Source organism: Onychostoma macrolepis, chromosome 24 (assembly GCF_012432095.1).
Source record: "Onychostoma macrolepis isolate SWU-2019 chromosome 24, ASM1243209v1, whole genome shotgun sequence".
NCBI classification, from domain to species: domain Eukaryota; kingdom Metazoa; phylum Chordata; class Actinopteri; order Cypriniformes; family Cyprinidae; genus Onychostoma; species Onychostoma macrolepis.
Genome location: NC_081178.1, coordinates 1,447,327 through 1,466,610, shown reverse-complemented (window position 1 = coordinate 1,466,610; position 19,284 = coordinate 1,447,327). Strand labels below are relative to the sequence as shown.

At 43.9% G+C, this 19,284-nt stretch overlaps 1 protein-coding gene and 1 pseudogene across 1 annotated transcript; one reads left to right on the top strand and one right to left on the bottom strand.

The window, feature by feature from the left end:
- The window catches only part of LOC131532937 (tripartite motif-containing protein 16-like), a 32,790-nt pseudogene extending 16,331 nt beyond the window's left edge, over window positions 1–16,459 (bottom strand).
- LOC131532938 (uncharacterized) lies at window positions 772–7,339 on the top strand. The gene is made up of 2 exons (XM_058764826.1): window positions 772–2,076; window positions 3,992–7,339. Exons 1-2 carry the CDS (start codon window positions 1,096–1,098, stop codon window positions 4,136–4,138), a joined length of 1,128 nt encoding a protein of 375 aa, XP_058620809.1. The 5' UTR covers window positions 772–1,095; the 3' UTR covers window positions 4,139–7,339.
- Window positions 16,460–19,284: the final 2,825 nt, after the last annotated feature.

Here is a 19,284-nt window from a genome sequence, read left to right as displayed (position 1 = left end):
CCTGCAGGAACTGGATGTGATCCTGTGTGTGTGAAAGCTGCTCCAGCTCAGCGTCTCTCCTCCTCAGATCATTGATCTCCTGCTCCAGTCGATCCAGTTGTTCTTCAGCTCGACTCACTGCTTGCTTTTCCTGATCTCTGATTAGCCGTATCAGCTCAGAGCGGCTTCTCTCAATGGAGCGGATGAGCTCAGTAAAGATCCTCTCACTGTCCTCCACTGATGTCTGTGCAGAGCGCTGTTAGGACACACAGTGATTCAGGCTTCAGTGAGTCTGAACTGAGACGGAGACAAACTTCTCTTCTTCTCCAGACTCACCTTATGAGACTCCACAGCCTCTCTCAGCTGCTGAAGATCTTTCTCTCTCTGCTGGATTCTCTGCTGGAACGTCTTCTGCGTCTCCTTCAGCTGCTTCTGCAGGACAAACAGATAACAGTAAATATTACAGGAAACTACTGGCACTAAATCATCATGTGAACAGATTAGGGTTGTCACCTTCAGCGAGGCAAAATAAGACACCCATTCACAACACAAAATTTTTATAAAACAATAGGCCAAGCCTACCTTTAGAAGCACGGATGTGTCTGTCACTTTAAACGTGTTGTTTATCCAAAAAGGAAAATTCTGTCATACCCAGGTCGTTCTTATCCTGCATAAACTTCTTTTTTTTTTCTGTTGAACACAAAAGATACTTTGAAGAATGTGGGTAACCAAACAGCTGCTGGTCCTCAGTAACTTCCATAGTATAGAAATAAATACTGTCAGAGTCATTGGGGACCAAAAACTGTTTGGTTGCACACAATGTTCAAAGTATATTCTTTTATGTTCAACAGATGAAAGAAATTATTACAGGTTTGGAACAACTTACGTGTAAACGATGACAAAATTTTCATTTCTGAGTGAACTATCCCTTTAAGCCTCACGTCACAGAAGTCAGTTAACTCTCAGCACATAGAAACTTTTTCACCTAGATATCACTCTATAGAGACTGTGTCTGTTCCCCGAACTAGAAAATACAGAAAACATCCAAACCAAAGTAATAGTAACAATTTAATTGATGTTCAACAAATAAAAAACAGATATAATACAGATAAACAAATGATAAAGCTTGACTTATTGAATATTAGATCCCTTTCTTCAAAAGCACTTTTTGTAAATGATATGTTCACTGACCATAAACTAGATGTGCTTTGTCTGACAGAAACCTGGCTAAAACAAGATGATTACATTACTTTAAACGAGTCTACACCCCAAGATTACTGTTACAAACATGAACCGCGCCCAAAAGGTAAAGGGGGAGGTGTTGCTGCAATTTATAGCAATATTTTCAGTATCTCTCAGAGGTCGGGTTTCAAGTATAATTCGTTCGAAGTAATGGTGCTTCATATAACGTTATCCAAAGAAACAAGTGTTAATGATAAATCCCCTGTGATGTTTGTACTGGCTACTGTATACAGGCCACCAGGGCACCATACAGACTTTATTAAAGAATTTTCTGATCTTCTATCGGAGTTAGTGCTGACTGCAGATAAAGTCCTAATCGTTGGTGATTTTAATATCCATGTTGATAATGAAAGAGATTCGTTGGGATCAGCATTTATAGACATTCTAAACTCTATTGGTGTTAAACAACACGTGTCAGGACCTACTCATTGTCGAAATCATACTCTAGATTTAATACTGTCACATGGAATTGATGTCAGTGGCATTGAAATTTGGCAGCCAAGTGATGATATCTCAGATCATTATCTAGTCTCCTGTATATTTCACATAGCTAAAGCTGTAAAGCCAACTCCTTGTTACAAATATGGTAGAACCATTACCTCTACCACAAAAGACTGCTTTATAAATAATCTTCCTGACTTATCTCAGTTCCTCACCATATCCAATAGCTCAGAACAACTTGATGTAACTGAAACTATGGACACTCTTTTTTCTAGCACTTTAGATGCGGTTGCTCCTTTACGCTTAAGGAAGATTAAGGATAAGAGTCCAACACCGTGGTATAATGAGCACACTCGCGCCCTAAAGAGAGCAGCCCGGAAAATGGAGCGCAGCTGGAGGAAAACTAAATTAGAGGTATTTCGTTTAGCTTGGCGGGAGAGTACCCTATCCTACAGAAAAGCATTAAAAACGGCTAGATCTGATTACTTTTCGTTTCTTCTAGAAGAAAACAAACATAACCCTCGGTATTTATTCAATACAGTAACTAAATTAGTGAAAAATCAAGCATCAACAGGTGTTGGCATTTCCCAAGAGCATAGCAGTAATGACTTTATGAACTACTTTACTTTCAAGATCGATACTATCAGAGATAAAATTGTATCCTTGCAGCCATCAGCTACAGTATCACTTCAGATAGCGCACTATAGATCCCCTGAGGAACAATTCCATTCATTCTCTACTGTGGGAGAGGAAGAATTGTATAAACTTGTTAAATCATCTAAACCAACAACATGTATGTTAGACCCGATCTAAACTACTAAAAGAGCTGCTTCCAGAAGTCATAGATCCTCTTTTGGCTATTATTAATTCATCATTGTCATTAGGATATGTCCCCAAAACCTTCAAATTGGCTGTTATTAAGCCTCTCATTAAAAAAACACAACTTGACCCCAAAGATCTAGTTAATTACAGACCGATCTCAAATCTCCCTTTTCTGTCAAAGATACTAGAAAAGGTAGTATCCTCACAATTATATTCCTTCTTAGAGAAAAATGATATCTGTGAAGAATTCCAGTCAGGATATAGATCGTATCATAGTACTGAGACTGCTCTCATTAGAGTTACAAATGACCTGCTTCTATCATCTGATCGTGGTTGTATCTCTTTATTAGTTCTACTGGATCTTAGCGCTGCGTTCGACACTATCGACCACAACATTCTTTTGAATAGACTAGAAAACTTTGATGGCATTAGTGGAAGCGCCTTAGCATGGTTCAAATTGTACTTATCTGACCGCCATCAGTTCGCAGCAGTGAATGAAGAGGTATCATATCGATCACAAGTGCAGTATGGAGTACCTCAAGGCTCAGTAATAGGGCCGTTACTTTTCACGCTTTATATGTTACCCTTGGGAGACATTATCAGGAGACATGGTGTTAGCTTTCACTGTTATGCTGATGATACTCAGCTCTATATTTCTTTGCGGCCCGGGGAAACGCATCAAATTGAGAAACTAACGGAATGCATAGTCGATATAAAAAAACTGGATGACGAGTAATTTTTTACTGCTAAATTCTGAAAAAACAGAGGTGTTAATTATCGGACCTAAAAACCTCACATGTAATAACTTAGAACATTATCTAACACTTGACGGCTGCTCTGTCAATTCTTCTTCATCAGTCAGGAACCTAGGTGTGCTGTTTGATAGCAATCTTTCATTTGAAAGCCATGTTTCTAGCATTTGTAAAACTGCATTTTTTTCATCTCAAAAGCATATCTAAATTGCGACTAATGCTCTCAACGTCAAATGCAGAAATGTTAATTCATGCGTTTATGACCTCAAGGTTAGACTATTGTAATGCTTTATTGGGTGGTTGTTCTGCACGCTTGATCAACAAACTACAGTTAGTCCAAAATGCAGCAGCTAGAGTCCTTACTAGAACCAGGAAATATGACCATATTAGCCCGGTTCTGTCAACACTGCACTGGCTGCCTATCAAACATCGGATAGATTTTAAAATGTTAATTACTTATAAAGCCCTGAATGGCTTAGCTCCTCAGTACTTGAGCGAGCTCTTATCACATTATAGTCCTCCACGTCCAATGCGTTCTGAAAAGTCTGGCCGTTTGATAATACCTAGAATATCAAAATCGACTGCGGGCGGCAGATCCTATTCCTATTTAGCACCCAAACTCTGGAACAATCTACCTAACACTGTTCGGGAGGCAGACACACTCTGTCAGTTTAAATCTAGATTAAAGACCCATCTCTTTAGCCTGGCTTATATTATATAATATTTGTCTGTTTCCTTCCTATTCTGTTTCTCAGTCCGTATCCGGTCAGATGGTGGATCAGCACCAAGAGATGATGTCTACAGCCCTGATCGTCAGCGGAGACCAGGACACCCAGATGACCCACAGAGACATATCCCCAGTGAAAACCTCGATTGAATACAATAAAATAAAAAAAAAATAACAAAATAACTAAAATATAATAAAATACCTAACTACATAATACTACTATTGTTAGAAATTACAACAAAATTAAAATAGAAATATAAACTTTTGAACTGCGGGTTTCGTCTGGTCAGAGGAGAACTGACCCCCGACTGAGCCTGGTTTCTCCCAAGTTTTTTTTTTTCTCCATTCTGTCTCAGAGGGAGTTTTGGTTCCTTGCCGCTGTCGCCTCTGGCTTGCTCAGTTGGGGACACTTAATTTCTAGCGATTATCGCGTGATTTGATTGCACAGATACTATTTAAACTAAACTGAGCTAGACAATGACATCTCTGAATTCAATAATGAAATGCCTTTAACTGAAAATTGAAAATTGAGTGTTTAATCTTATTATACATTACTGACACTCTATCCTCCAATTTGATACTGTTAAGTGCTTTGACACAATCTGTATTGTTAAAAGCGCTATATAAATAAAGGTGACTTGACTTGAAAGTCAGACAGTCCACCGTGAGCAAACTTCTCTGCAAACTGCGCGTTCATCATTAGTTAGCTACCAGACAGACCCATTGATAACTTTCCCATTCAGCCCTACATCTGGAAAGCCTTGTGTTCAAAGGGCAGATGTGAGCTCTAGATGTTTTAAACCGCTTTCTTTCTAAACAAAGACGCCAAAATGAAATCATGCACAAATGAGCTTCTCTAATACTTCTTAAGAAATTCAATGTGTTGGCCTTTATGGGACAAATCATGTCCCGTATTGATTTGATACGGGATGCATCATTTTGGCTTTAAATACGGGATGAACCCTAGAACAGACGAATCCAGTAAAAGTGGAACTGATAACTAATGGCTGTAGATTCAAAATCTAGAAGAGATGACTGATTGTTTACCACTGAAAGATCATTTGTTTGAAATTAACTTTAGTCAAATGTATTTGAATCAACTGTAGCCAGCTTTATGAACTGTTCTAAAGTGTGAACCAAATAGCCCATATAACTAGCCTAAAAGTGTGAACCAAATGGCCCATCCTGTCAGGACATCATAAGGTTACACTATCATTGGCTCTCCATGGGGTGTTATTGTGTTGCCTGTAGCACATTTGTTATCAGGTATAAAGGTCTGGTCTCATAGACAGTACCTTGGGTTAAGATTGTTGAAGGATGACATGCTAACATCACTGCTGAAGAACTGCTACACTGCTACCTTCAATAAATTCTTCTCCCCACAAGAACTTTGGTCAAGCTTACTTATTTTATGTATTAGAGAAATCTAGTACATTGGCGAGCCACCCAAACTACTGCTCAGCCAAATACAGCAAAATCTAACAATTTGGCGAGAGCCAGCCAGGAGAGACTGACAAGAAGAGAACTCACCAACTGCAACAAGAAGTGAACAAAAGAGTTTTGGAGATTCTACAGTTTTTGTGTTGAAGATCAACAGACCGCACCTGTGGACATAAGTTATTTGAATCAACTGGATCCTGTCTCAAATATCCTAATTTGGTGAGTGAAACTATCAGCTCTCTAAAAGAACTTAAAGAACACTCTTTCATAAGTAAGCAGATCATTTGATGTATGTAGTGTAACCATAATAACCAGTGTAGCGCTGTTTAAGAAATTTTGGCTTAGGCCTTTCTCTTGAGTCTGTAGGAACCTTTTAAGTGATTTAGTTAATTCTCCTGAGACTGTAGGAGCTATAGAAAAAGTGATTATAGCTTGGTCCTGTTCTCTTGAGTATGTAAGAATCACTTAAGAAAGAGGTTTAGTCCGTTCTCATGAGACTGTAGGAGCCATAGATGTGTAATTATAGGCTTCGTCCTGTTCTCTGGAGTCTGTAGGAATTGTTTAAGAAACAATTTAGTCCGTTCATCAAGACATTGTAGAAGCAGAGGCTTGGTCCTTTCTCTTTTTGTTTGTAGGAATTGTGTAAAAAACAAAAAAAACAAAAAAACAATTTAGTCCATTCCAGAGACTGTAGGAGCCATAGATAGCATTGGGGCTGATGTTGCTGCAAGAATTGGGAATTCTTGACTGGGTGCTAATTCAGTAGCCACTATTTTAGATATAAATAATTTTCCAACTTGGTTAAAAGAAGATGGGCATAAAGCCATGACATTATAAGTTTGTTTGCCTTCTGTTGAAAGATACAGAAAGAAAGATATAAAGTAAATTGTCTAAGGGACAAATTTGAAGCAAAGTAATTCAGCCTTCTGAGCTAGGATTCAGAAAGAATTGAAGTCTTATCACTCAGGATTTGTCAGAAAATTAGCCTTAATGTAAATGTTTTGTTTTAAATGAAGTATTGAAAACTGAGTTATAAAAATATTGATTTGTCTGTGTAACTGAAATGGTCAGTCTAACAGACTGCTGTGAATTTAAATCAGAATAAGCACCTTTTTACGGCTCTAACAACTTTTGTTCTGTTTTCACACCTCTGAGGGCACTTTTCCTGTACTTTCCATGGCTGAGTCTGCACGAAACAATGGTAATGCCTCTGCTCTGAGACCAACAACAGAAAGACATGGGACAGAACCTCCAAATGTGACCATTGATCAGATGTTGGACAATCTGAATGTATATTTGGACAAAAGGCTGGGACTGAGGGAGTACCATGATGATATGTGCCAGAGGTACAGCATTAAGCACTCAGAGAGTGGACTATGGGCATTGCCGGACATTAAAAGGGCTTATGGAAAGACACAGCGCTTATGGGCAACCACCAAGAAAGATGGATGGTCTGTGATTTTGGTCAAACAAATTATGCAGCATCTGCAGAAGTGTAAGACTGACAAATTGCAACATGAGATCAAAGCAGAGAAAGCAAAAGTTCGAGCACTGGCTGAACAATTGCAGAATGTAAAGGACAAAGAAAGACTGTTAATTCAGAATGACAATTTGCTAACTTTACTCTCCAAACAACTCGAATCAAAATCGTCAAGCAGCTCTGATGACAGCGACGCAGACATCAACACACATGCTGGAATTACAAAGAATAACTTGAAGGTTAGACTTGCTCCTGTAATTGTCAAGAACAGAAGAACTGAAGTTGAAATCAACAATGAGGAGGAGTATGAGGAAAATGGTGAACTACGAACTCACACTGTAAAGAAGTTGGTAAAGAAATATGTTCCATGCAGAACATACCAGCCAGCTATTCCAGAGCAAGTTGACAAATGGTCAAAAGAATTGCCAGATGTGTACAAGCAACCACGGAAAGTTTGGCAATTTCTTCAATGCTTGCAGAAAATCTATCATTTACATCCACTGGATGGTGTGATGATTGTTAATGTGAACTTAAGAGACAATGACCAAAAGACACTAACAGAAAGTGTTGAAAGAAGGATTGGTGAATCTCAAGAAAACATTGAGTCTGGATGGGAAACTGTACAAACTTTCTTGTTCAAACTGAAACCTGCAGAAGTTAACTGGGCTAAAATTACCTCTTGCATGCAGAAGACAGGAGAAAGTGTTGCAGAATTTGAAGAGCGCTTCAGACGAACTTGTATGGAACATTCTGGAATGAATGAAAGTGAAGATCTTGACAAAGACACTGGACTGCCCCTGAAAACATCATTTGTAAATGGGTTAAAACCAGAGATTTCTAAAGCCCTTAAAATCAGGTATGATGACTGGGACAGCACTGGAACAGCATTCATGCAGATTGTTGAATGGTCAGCAAAGATTGAAAGAACACAGGAAGTCAAACTCCGATCTTTGCAATCCAAACCTTTGCCATGCAACAACCGGACAATTGGGAATGAGCATGAAGACAGTGAATATCTGAGATACTCAAGAGCAAAAACTCAGGGAAGATGCAGACATTGCAACAAGGAAGGACACTGGGTTCGTGATTGTAAGCTGAGTTTGAGACAAAGTGATGAAGAGGAAAACCTGTTGAATAGGTTTCAGCAATTGACAGCCAAACAAAAACAGACTCTGCTAAATGCTGTGGAGCCGCAGGGAAACTGAAGAGCCTCTCTCTGCAGCACCAGCTAGTGACATCTCATCCAAAAGCTGATGGACTCCATGTGTATGCAAACAAGACAAGTGAAGACACCATACAGAAGGGAAAAGCATACACAGAAACTGCAACAACTGAAGCTAAAGATGATGTCCTAGTAGGCAGTGCTGCTAAACAAGCCGTAAAGGAGAGAGGTGAACATACAGCGGCATTAAGACAACTTCAGAAAGATGCACAAACAGCTTTGCATAGTAAACAGATTCAAACTGAAGTGTCCATAAAGCAATCGTCCATGTTAATGGAAGATGGAGCAAAACTGCATGATGACAACCAATGCATTAAGGAAAACTACAAGGAAAATGGACTATGCCCTTTTGAACATGCCACAGGCCGGCCCATGTCCAATGAAAATCTGACATCTGACAGCCTTGTCCAAACTGATGAAAGACTCAGCCTGGCAGTACACAATGCCAAGAATCAAGTGTTGGCACCTCCAAAGGGGGCCCATGGTATAGTGCCTAACAAATGGGTAAAGATAAAAAAAAAATCATTTGTCACAACAAGAATCCAGGTGTCACAAACTGAGCCGATAACCAAGGGTGAGAGGTGCAATGTGACTTTATTTAAATGAATGAATAAACAGAGGAGGTGAGGGAGTCGATGAGGGTCCAGGAAGGGGTAAAGAGTAATGTCCTTGGGAGTGAGTATCCGGGGAGCAATGGAAGTAATCGTAGGTATTCGCTGGAGTAACGGTGGAGTGTCACAGGGGAGATCTGAGGAGGAAGCACAAGAGAGTTACGGGAAAAGAGGAGCCTGGTCTGTGTTCAGGGTGTGAACCGTAGACCGGACGATGAATGCCAGAGAGTGTGAGTGCTTTATGGGAGTGCTGATGAGGGTGCGCAGGTGCTGGTGATTAGAATGCAGGTGATTGCGATCTCGTGATTCCTGGTGATGACGGAGACAGTGACTCTCTGACACTACCCCCCCCTCCAGGGGCGGCTCCTGACGCCCTTACACGGCGACGGGGGCGACCTCGACCTCTGGGTGCAGGACGGTTAGGATGGTTGCGATGGAATTCCTGGAGCAATAGGGGGTCAAGGATGTCGTCCCTGGCCACCCAGGATCTTTCCTCAGGTTCATAGCCCTCCCAGTCGACTAAGTACTCCAGTCGGCCTCCCGCGCCGTGAATCCAGGATTTCGTGGACCTGGTAGATGGAAGGTTGGTCCAGGATGTCAGGAGGAGGAGGCTCGTCCGGTTCTTGTGAATCTGGGGTGAGAGAAGAACAGGGTTTTAACAGGGACACGTGGAATGTGGGGTGAATTCGGTACCTGGGAGGGAGCTGGAGCTGATATGCAACCTCATTGATCTGCCTCAGAATCTTGAACGGACCTATATAGCGGGGACTCAGCTTTTTACAGGGCAGGCGGAGTCGCAGATCCCGGGTGGAGAGCCACACTCTATCTCCAGGATGATAGGTGGGAGTAGACTTACGGCGGGCATCTGCGAAGGCCTTATGTCTCCGCACTGCCCGTTGCAGATGGACGTGCGCTGAGTCCCACACTCTCTCGCTCACCCGGAACCAGTGGTCCACAGCTGGAACCTCAGACGGCTCTCCCGTCCACGGGAAGAGCGGTGGTTGGTAACCGAGTATGCACTGGAAGGGAGTTAGGCCGGTGGTGTCTTGCCTGAGGGAATTCTGTGCATACTCGGCCCACGGGAGGAAACGGCTCCAGCTGTGTTGATCTTCGTAACAGTATGCCCGGAGGTACCGTCCAAGTTCTTGAATCTTCCGCTCAGTCTGGCCATTTGTCTGGGGATGGTAACCCGAGGACAAACTCACTGTGACTCCTAGTAGGCGGAAGAAGGCCTTCCAGACATGGGAAATGAACTGAGGTCCACGGTCGGAAACGATGTCCTCAGGGATTCCATAAATGGCGGAAGACGTTGTGAAAGAGGTGTTCTGCGGTTTCCATCGCAGTGGGCAAGCCTGAAAGGGGAATCAGTTTGCAACCCTTGGAGAATCGATCCACGACTACCAGTACACATGTGCTCCCGTCTGAGTCTGGTAAATCCGTCACAAAGTCGATTCCGATGTGGGACCACGGTCGGCGAGGAATAGGGAGAGGAGTGAGCTTGCCCACGGTAGCTGACGAGGAGTGGAAGACATGGCGCAGACTGAGCAACTCTGGACGTACCGGGTGACATCACGGGACATACTGGGCCACCAGTACCGAGCTTGGAGGAGCGAGAGGGTCCGCTGTCTGCCTGGGTGTCCAGAGCCCGGCAAGGAGTGAACTGAGCCCAGAAGGGGTATCCGAAGATCCGTAGGGACGTAAGTCTTCCCTTCTGGGCCTCCCGGCGGAGCAGGTTCGGTGAGGGTGGCGGCTCGGATGTCGTCGTCAATGTTCCAGACGATGGGATTTACTATGAGGGCTGGAGGGAGAATCGGTTCTGGATCGGTGGGGGAGTCTGGTGAATAGATACGTGAGAGGGCATCAGCCTTGCCATTTCGGTTTCCGGGACGGTAGGTGATGGTGAAGTGAAATCGAGTGAAGAATAAGGCCCACCGGGCTTGACGGGAGTTGAGTCTTCGGGCTTCACGGAGGTACTGGAGGTTCTTGTGATCGGTGATAACTGTGAATGGATGTTGGGCTCCCTTCAGCCAGTGCCGCCACTCCTCAAGGGCCAGGTTAATGGCTAGGAGTTCTCTGTTGCCGATGTCATAATTCTGCTCCGCGGGGGTCAGTTTTCTCGAATAATAAGCGCAGGGCTGGAGGCTGGGAGGCTCGCCATAATGTTGTGACAATACGGCCCCGACGCCGGTGTCAGAGGCGTCCACTTCCACAACGAAAGGCTGATCGGGGTTGGGATGGCGGAGGATAGGGGCCGTACTGAATGCCTTCTTCAAGGCGTCGAAGGCTTCGTGGGCGCTGGGATTGAAGGACAGGGACTTGGGTTTTCCTCGGAGCAAGGTGGTAAGTGGAGCTGTGAGCATGCTGAAATCTTTGATAAAGCGGCGATAGAAATTAGCAAATCCCAGAAACCTCTGGAGTTCCTTGATCGTTTGGGGAATGGGCCAGGTGGAGACAGCTGATACCTTCCCCTGGTCCATCTGTATTCCTTCTTCGCCAATGATGTAACCGAGGAACTGTACCGTGGGGCGATGAAACTCGCACTTTTCCAGTTTGAGGTAGAGCTGATGGTATCGAAGCCTCTCGAGGACCTGCGCAACGTGGTGGCGATGGTCGGCCAGGTTCCAGGAGTATATCAAGATGTCATCAATGTACACCACGACGAAACGATGGAGGAACTCCCGGAACACCTCGTTCATGAACCCCTGAAATACTGAAGGGGCGTTGGCAAGGCCATAGGGCATGACCCGATACTCATAGTGGCCAGACGGAGTAATGAAGGCGGTCTTCCACTCGTCCCCTTTCCTGATCCGAACGAGGTTATATGCGCTGCGCAGGTCCAGCCAGAAGATGCGGGCCCCACGGAGTTCCTCGAGGCGGCCGGGACCAGGGAAGTGGATAGGGAGTTTGACGGTTTGAGAGTTGAGGGCTCTATAGTCAATACAAGGTCGCAAGCCCCGTCCTTCTTACCCACGAAGAAAAACTTGAAGCCGCTGGAGAACTGGATGGCCGGATATATCCCTGTTTGAGAGCCTCCTCGATGTATTCCTCCATAGCCCCACGCTCCGGGATGGACAGAGGGTATACTCGACCCTTGGGGAGTTTGTACCCAGGCAGCAGATCTATAGCACAGTCCCATGGCCGATGAGGTGGTAGTTGTGTGGCTGCCTGCTTACAAAAGACATCCTGGAACGCCCTGTAATCAGATGGGACTTCATGAACTTCCTCGGAGTCAGGACTCTCAATCCGTGTGGAGGCCACTTGGAGTTCTGAGAACTTAGAAGTTGGTCGTGGAATTCTCTTGAGACACTGTTGATGGCATCCTTCACCCCAACGGATTATCTCACTGGTCTCCCATCTGATTACCGGAGAGTGGAGGATGAGCCAGGGGCGTCCCAGGATGATATCCACGGTGGAGCTCTCCAGTACCAGAAATTTTATTTCCTCCTCATGCAGGATTCCCACCTTGAGTGGCATGGCTGGAACCTCATACTGGACCCGCCCACGTCCTAGCGGCTTTCCGTTGATCGTCTCGACTCGGAGCTCCTGGGATCGTCGTTGGAGGGACAGGCGGAGACGACCGGCGAAGTCCTGGGAGATAAAGTTCCCCGAGGAGCCCGAGTCGACCAAGGCTGTAGCTGAAACGGATTGCAGAGGGGTGAGTAGTTGTACTGAGATAACTGACAGTTTGGAGATCAGGGGATTGGTTTGAAGTGTACTCACCGCAGGACGTGGGGGTCTAATGGGACAGGCCTTGATGAAGTGTTCCGCTGAGGCACAGTAAAGACACAAGCCTGATGTTAAACGTCTTCCACGTTCACGGTTAGAGAGACGAGCCGTGTCAACGAGCATGGGCTCTGGTACTGGAGGGGTGGCAGCGGGTGAGATGGGCTGGTGAGCGGCTTCGGACATGTCGCAGGCGGTGAGACGCTGGGAGATTCTATTAGCACGTTGCATGAATCCTTCCAATCCCAAGGAATCGTCGTAAATCACCATTTGTCTGCGAATAGAAGGCTCCAAACCTTGTCGATAGGCGCTGATGAGCACCGCTTCATTCCAGCCGCTTGAGGCCGCCAGAGTGCGGAACTGCAGAGTGTATTCCTGGGTGGAAGAAGTGTTTTGACGGAGATTGAGGAGTTGGTCAGACACCGAGAGCGCTCCGGTAGCTGATCCAAACACTTCCTTAAAATGACGGGTAAAAGCTTCATAGGAATTAATTATGGCAGTATTGGCGTCCCATATTGCTTTAGCCCAATTTAACGCTCTCCCGGACAGGAGAGAAATTAAAAAAGCTACCTTGGAGCGCTCGGTGGGGAACTTCTGCGGCTGCATCTCCAGATAAAGGGACAGTTGGAGTAAGAAGCCGCCACACTCACCCGAATCACCCGCGTAGGTAGCAGGCAGCGCCATGGGACTGGCCGAGGCAGATGGAGGAGCTGGAGGTGGAAGCAAGTGTAGCAGTTCCAGATCTGCTCATAAGAAATTTCACACGGGAGACGGCAGGGACGGATTCACATCACTTCCATTTATTAAGCCTGGAACACATTGGGACACTTAATCAGAAAAACTGTTCTCCACGCTATCCTCTTTCCGCGTCTCACACAAAAACAACCCGGAGATAAGGAGAAACTTTTTTGCATCTTGCCTCGCCAGCGTCCATTTGCGGTCTGAGGCTGACAATTACAACAATTTTCTGTTAACAGTGTGAAATACATTAAAACATAAGAAATAAAGAAATTGAAATATAATTACTGGTTGCATGTTGTTCTTTTCACATGTATTATCAAAAGTTAAATGTATAAAAATTAATGTTCACGTGAACCAGCATACAAACATTCCCCGAAATATCATGCATATTCACAATGATATAGAGACACGAATTCAGTGCATAAACCAAAAGTGAAGCAATAGAATGTTTTTCAGAATAAGGGGAAAGAGAAAATAATAAAACAATATTCAAAACCAGTTCGCATACATTATCATTCAAATCACTTTTTTTACTGTTTGAATTAAAAGGACTGAACATACCTGGAACACATTGGGACACTTAATCAGAAAAACTGTTCTCCACGCTATCCTCTTTCCGCGTCTCACACTGCACAAACCACCAATTGATTAGTTCCACGTGCGTCAGATAAAATTCACGTAAAACTCACATAAATCTCATAATATACATACTCAAAATCGTTTCAGAACACATTCAACTTAGAATTTGATGAACTTTAGTCAAATGAACATTGTTAAACGTACCAAAAACAACCCGGAGATAAGGAGAAACTTTTTTGCATCTTGCCTCGCCAGCGTCCATTTGCGGTCTGAGGCTGACGTAACTCCCGCACTCCCCAAAGGCATAGCACGCAACACAGATAAGAGTCCCATTTACACAAAATACCATAATTAAAGTCCCTACACGCAATAACACAGAAAGATCCCTGTAGGTGTTTAATACATAACTGTCTTTTAGCTCCACAGAAAATAAGTTTTGGGAAGTTCATCACAAAGAATACAATAAAATTAATATTCATCTTCCCAACTGGTTACACAAGGATGCCCGCAGAGTGTTCACTAGCTCCTCCAGGATATCTGATAACCAAGGGTGAGAGGTGCAATGTGACTTTATTTAAATGAATGAATAAACAGAGGAGGTGAGGGAGTCGATGAGGGTCCAGGAAGGGGTAAAGAGTAATGTCCTTGGGAGTGAGTATCCGGGGAGCAATGGAAGTAATCGTAGGTATTCGCTGGAGTAACGGTGGAGTGTCACAGGGGAGATCTGAGGAGGACGCACAAGAGAGTTACGGGAAAAGAGGAGCCTGGTCTGTGTTCAGGGTGTGAACCGTAGACCGGACAATGAATGCCAGAGAGTGTGAGTGCTTTATGGGAGTGCTGATGAGGGTGCGCAGGTGCTGGTGATTAGAATGCAGGTGATTGCGATCTCGTGATTCCTGGTGATGACGGAGACAGTGACTCTCTGACACCAGGTGGGAAAGACCACTTGAGGATCTTTTAGTAACTGATGCAGCAGTTAAAGCGCAGGGAAACAATGAGTGGATTGATGTGAATTTGCCTAGAGACGAGGGATAGATGGCAGTAGTGTTTTTCAGAGTCCAGATATGGCGGGACTAGGGTTTATAGGCTCTAGCTTGTCGCCTGAGGACGAAGACATGAACATTTCACCACTGATAAACGCTGTAGTGTCCTGCCAACATTAAATAGGGACAGTTTTATTGGTAATTAGGCATGATTTGTTTAAAACCTTTTCTTTGGAAAGATACGTTTGCCTTTTCTCTTGTGTGTGATTGCAGGTGTTCCAGAGGATGAGCAAAGACATCCAAAGCTTGGACCAAACTGCACTGACCACCTAGATGAACACGCCTGAACATCCACAGAACACAACGACATCCACCACTTCCACAAGATTGCAACATCAAAATAAAAAAGGACTTAGGCATTCAAGATAATGCAAACCTCACCATGAACTCTTATTCTGTCATCTTAAGTAATGGAGCCTGTATGCAGCATTCTGTATTCATGATTACTGAAAAGTATGTTTTGTGATCAAAAATGATCAAAGGGGGGATTGAAAGATCATTTGTTTTAAATTAACTTTAGTCAAATGTATTTGAATCAACTGTAGCCAGCTTTATGAACTGTTCTAAAGTGTGAACCAAATAGCCCATATAACTAGCCTAAAAGTGTGAACCAAATGGCCCATCCTGTCAGGACATCATAAGGTTACACTATCATTGGCTCTCCATGGGGTGTTATTGTGTTGCCTGTAGCACATTTGTTAAAGGTCTGGTCTCATAGACAGTACCTTGGGTTAAGATTGTTGAAGGATGACATGCTAACATCACTGCTGAAGAACTGCTACACTGCTACCTTCAATAAATTCTTCTCCCCACAAGAACTTTGGTCAAGCTTACTTATTTTATGTATTAGAGAAATCTAGTACATTGGCGAGCCACCCAAACTACTGCTCAGCCAAATACAGCAAAATCTAACACCACCATTGTACATGAATTAATATAAAGTGAAAATATCATAAAAGTGAAATTGACGCAGATGTAGAGCCTCAAATAGAAAGCGTTTCTGCATCATTAATCATTTCTCTACACAGAAAATTAACTATTGGATCACTACACTGAGTATTAACTTGATCGCTAGTTATAAATACCTGTTTCTCTGTCCTCTGTGCTGCAGCTGATACAATGTCATGTTTTTTTTGTTCATATTTTGTACAGAGCTCACAAATACATTGTTTGTCAGTAATACACATTACATTTCCAGATGTATCTCATGTTTCTGGCAGATCATCTCCTGCAGTCGTTCAGTGGCATCGATCACTTTGTGTGGCTTACGTGAATGAAATTCCTCATGATGGTCAAAATGAGTTTGACAATATGATTCCTGACACATCAGACAGGACTTGACGGCTTTGTATTTTCTTCCAGTACAGACGTCACACTGCACATCTCCAGCTCCAGCGTAACAGTCAGCAGGTAGTTTGGTCTTCTTCAGTTTCTCCAGCAGTTCAGTCAGCACGGTGTTTGTAGCTAAAGCAGGTCTTGGACTGAAGGTCTGTCTGCACTGAGGGCAGCTGTAGACTCTCATCTGATCCTCCTGATCCCAGAACCCTGTAATACAGCTCTTACAGTAACTGTGTCCACACTGGATCACTGGATCCTTCAGGAGATCCAGGCACACTGGACACGTGAACTCATCCTGAGAAATTCTGGCTTCTGCCATTTTAATGCATGAATACAGAGACACAAACACACAACACCTCAACTACACTTCAGTTTCTTTTTCCCTGAACTCATGTGTTTCCTGTTTCTGTGTTTGAGTGCCGTGTTTAAAACAAGTGTCTCTGACTCTGCAAATCATGAAATGTCTACCACAGGGGTGTCAAACTCAGTTCCTGGAGGGCCGCAGCCCTGCAGAGTTTTGTTCCAACCCTGCTCCAACACACTAAGCATGTAGTTTTCAAATAAGCCATAAATGACTTAATTAGTTGGATCATATGTGTTTAATTAGGGTTGAATCTAAACTCTGCAGGGCTGTGGCCCTCCAGGAACTGAGTTTGACACCCCTGGTCTACTAGATGTCAGTGTCAGACAAAAAAAAAAAAAAAAGAAAAAGCACAAGTTACAGTGAAGCAAGACAACAGCTTTAAAATCTGCAGCAGTACTGCATCATGAATAATACAGGATTACTACAGGTCACGTGACCTGCCATCATCCACTGTTAGGCAGTGCTGGGTAGATTACTAATAAATTGTAGTCTGTTACTGATTACAGATTATATGATGAAAACTGTAGTGAGTAATGTTATTTAGGTTATTCATTTTAGGTCTGTCACAACTGCGCTGTAGACAAACTCACTAGGAGGAAGATGAAAGTTTCCATCTTTACTCCAAAACAAAGGTACAGTAATCCAAACATCGGGTAGATAGAGCACAACACTGCAGTAACATAGACAAGACTAGACGACTAAAACTGAAAACATAGGAACTTAAATACACAGGATAACGAGGTGACAAAGCTGAATGGGATCAAAAATCTAATTAGTAACCATGGTGACAAATGCGGGCAGGGCAATTGTGCAAATGAAGTCAAACTGAACTAAAGCTGTGACAGTATGCCTCCTCCCGGAAAGGTGCGACTTCACACCGGCAGATGGATAGAGGAGGCTTTGGTGGAGGACTGAAAGGTGAAAACTGTGGAAACCAAGGTTAGTGGAGTGAGCCAAGGAAAGGTCAGGAGCAGGGGGAGCCAGATGGTGATCCAGGCTACAGCCAGTACAGCGATCCACGGCAGCAATGCTGGAGGGAGGAGCCATTAGAATGTGGACTTCAATGCTGCCATGGTGATGAATGAAGGAAGGAAAGAGCAAAGGCTGAGGAGTCAGGGCGATGGGCCGAGGTGAAGTGATGGTATCAGTGGCTGGTGGTGGAGCCAGGGGATCCATAGAGTTAGAGCGACACGTGTCACAATCTGAAAACCAACCCTCTCCATTGACTTTGTATTGCTGGAAGCTGCCTTCTTGTCATTTCTGGCTTATAACAAAAAAACAGAACAATGTCTAAAAGCTGTTATGTGACAAGGTGTACAGTAAACAAGCTAAAAAAAAATCCAGAACTACATTTTTATAAGCTGTTGACCCAAACAAGCATTTAAGGACACAAATAGTTGTAGATGTCAGGGTATTTCATAGTTGTCAGGGCATCTATGTGCAAGTGACGGGAGTGTGGGATGGACAAGGGGTAATGAATGGGACACAGGTGAATCAAATGAGACACCCAACGAGAGGGAGAGTGGCTTTCCATCCACTCATACTCCACTATTACTCCCACGATGGATGGTGCTGCCAGCTCATGCACCTGGTCAGACTTGTGAGGCTTGCACTCTAGGACGATGATTTGCTCAGTCGCTCCCTATGTACGGTCTCACTCATTGCGGCAGGTTTCGGCTCTCTGTCTGTAGTAAGTTCTGGCAGGCACTCCGTGCATACACAAACACACTAGGGCTGTATCCGAAATCGCCCCTACACCCTCATTCACTATTCCCTACATTAGTCCACTCATACAGTTCACTTGAAGGAATGAATGAAAACGAGTGAGTGAATTCGGACACTCAATGCACCGGAAGGACTGTCGCTTTTGCATATTTGCTTGCTGTTTAATAATCATTTGAAACGGGCAGCTCCAGTAGTAAGATTGAAGGATTTATCTTGAACTCTTTTACAGAAATTATGTATAAACCCTAATAGTCAATTTACAATTAATTTGTACCTGTGTTGTATTACGGCGTGGACGAGTGCTTCTAAAATAAATGAATGGATGATCCAGCTGCGGGTGCCATCTTCTGGCGAGACGCGGGAATTCATTCGGCGCGCGACTGTCACAGTGCATTATGGGTTATCTCTAGCTGTTGAGTGTACATCGGTTGTACACTCGTTTTTGCGGTGCATTGTGGGATTGAATGAGTGCACTCGAGAACGTCCACTATGGTTTCGAACACCACTTAAAATGGCTGTCCCCTCAAATGCACTATTTGAGGGTATAGGGGGCGATTTCGGATACAGCCAAAGAGAAAGATGAAAATTTCAAAGGTCTTTAATCCAAACACAGAGTAGACAGAGCACAAAACTGAAGTAACGTAGACAAGACCAGACAACTAGAACTGAAAACACAGGAACTTAAATACACTGGATAATGAGGTGATACAGCTGAACATGTTAGCAAATCAAATCAGTAACCATTGTGACAAATGTGGGAATGGTGCAAATAAAGACAAAGGCCAAACTCAACTAAAGCGTTCTCCAACTGGGCTTAATGTAAAAGTGGTGGCCCTCTGTCACGCCCATGGATTGTCTGTGTGTGTGTTTTTCTCCCCATGTGCTCCCCGTGACCTAGTTTCTCCCTCTCATTGAGTGTCTCATTTGATTCACCTGTGCCCCGTTCATTACCCCTTGTTAAGCCCTGTATTTATAGTGTTGTCTGCCCCTTGATTCCTTTGTCCAGTGTTAAACGTCTAGATGTGCTACGTGTGTCTCCTGCCTGCCTGTGTTAC

Bases quoted from the DNA above. Each gene is read 5' to 3' on its own strand.
- LOC131532938 (XM_058764826.1), top strand. From the start codon at position 1,096: ATGATAAAGCTTGACTTATTGAATATTAGATCCCTTTCTTCAAAAGCA. The intron at 2,077-3,991 runs GTATTTCGTTTA...TCTGTTTCTCAG, and splicing joins GGAGGAAAACTAAATTAGAG to TCCGTATCCGGTCAGATGGT.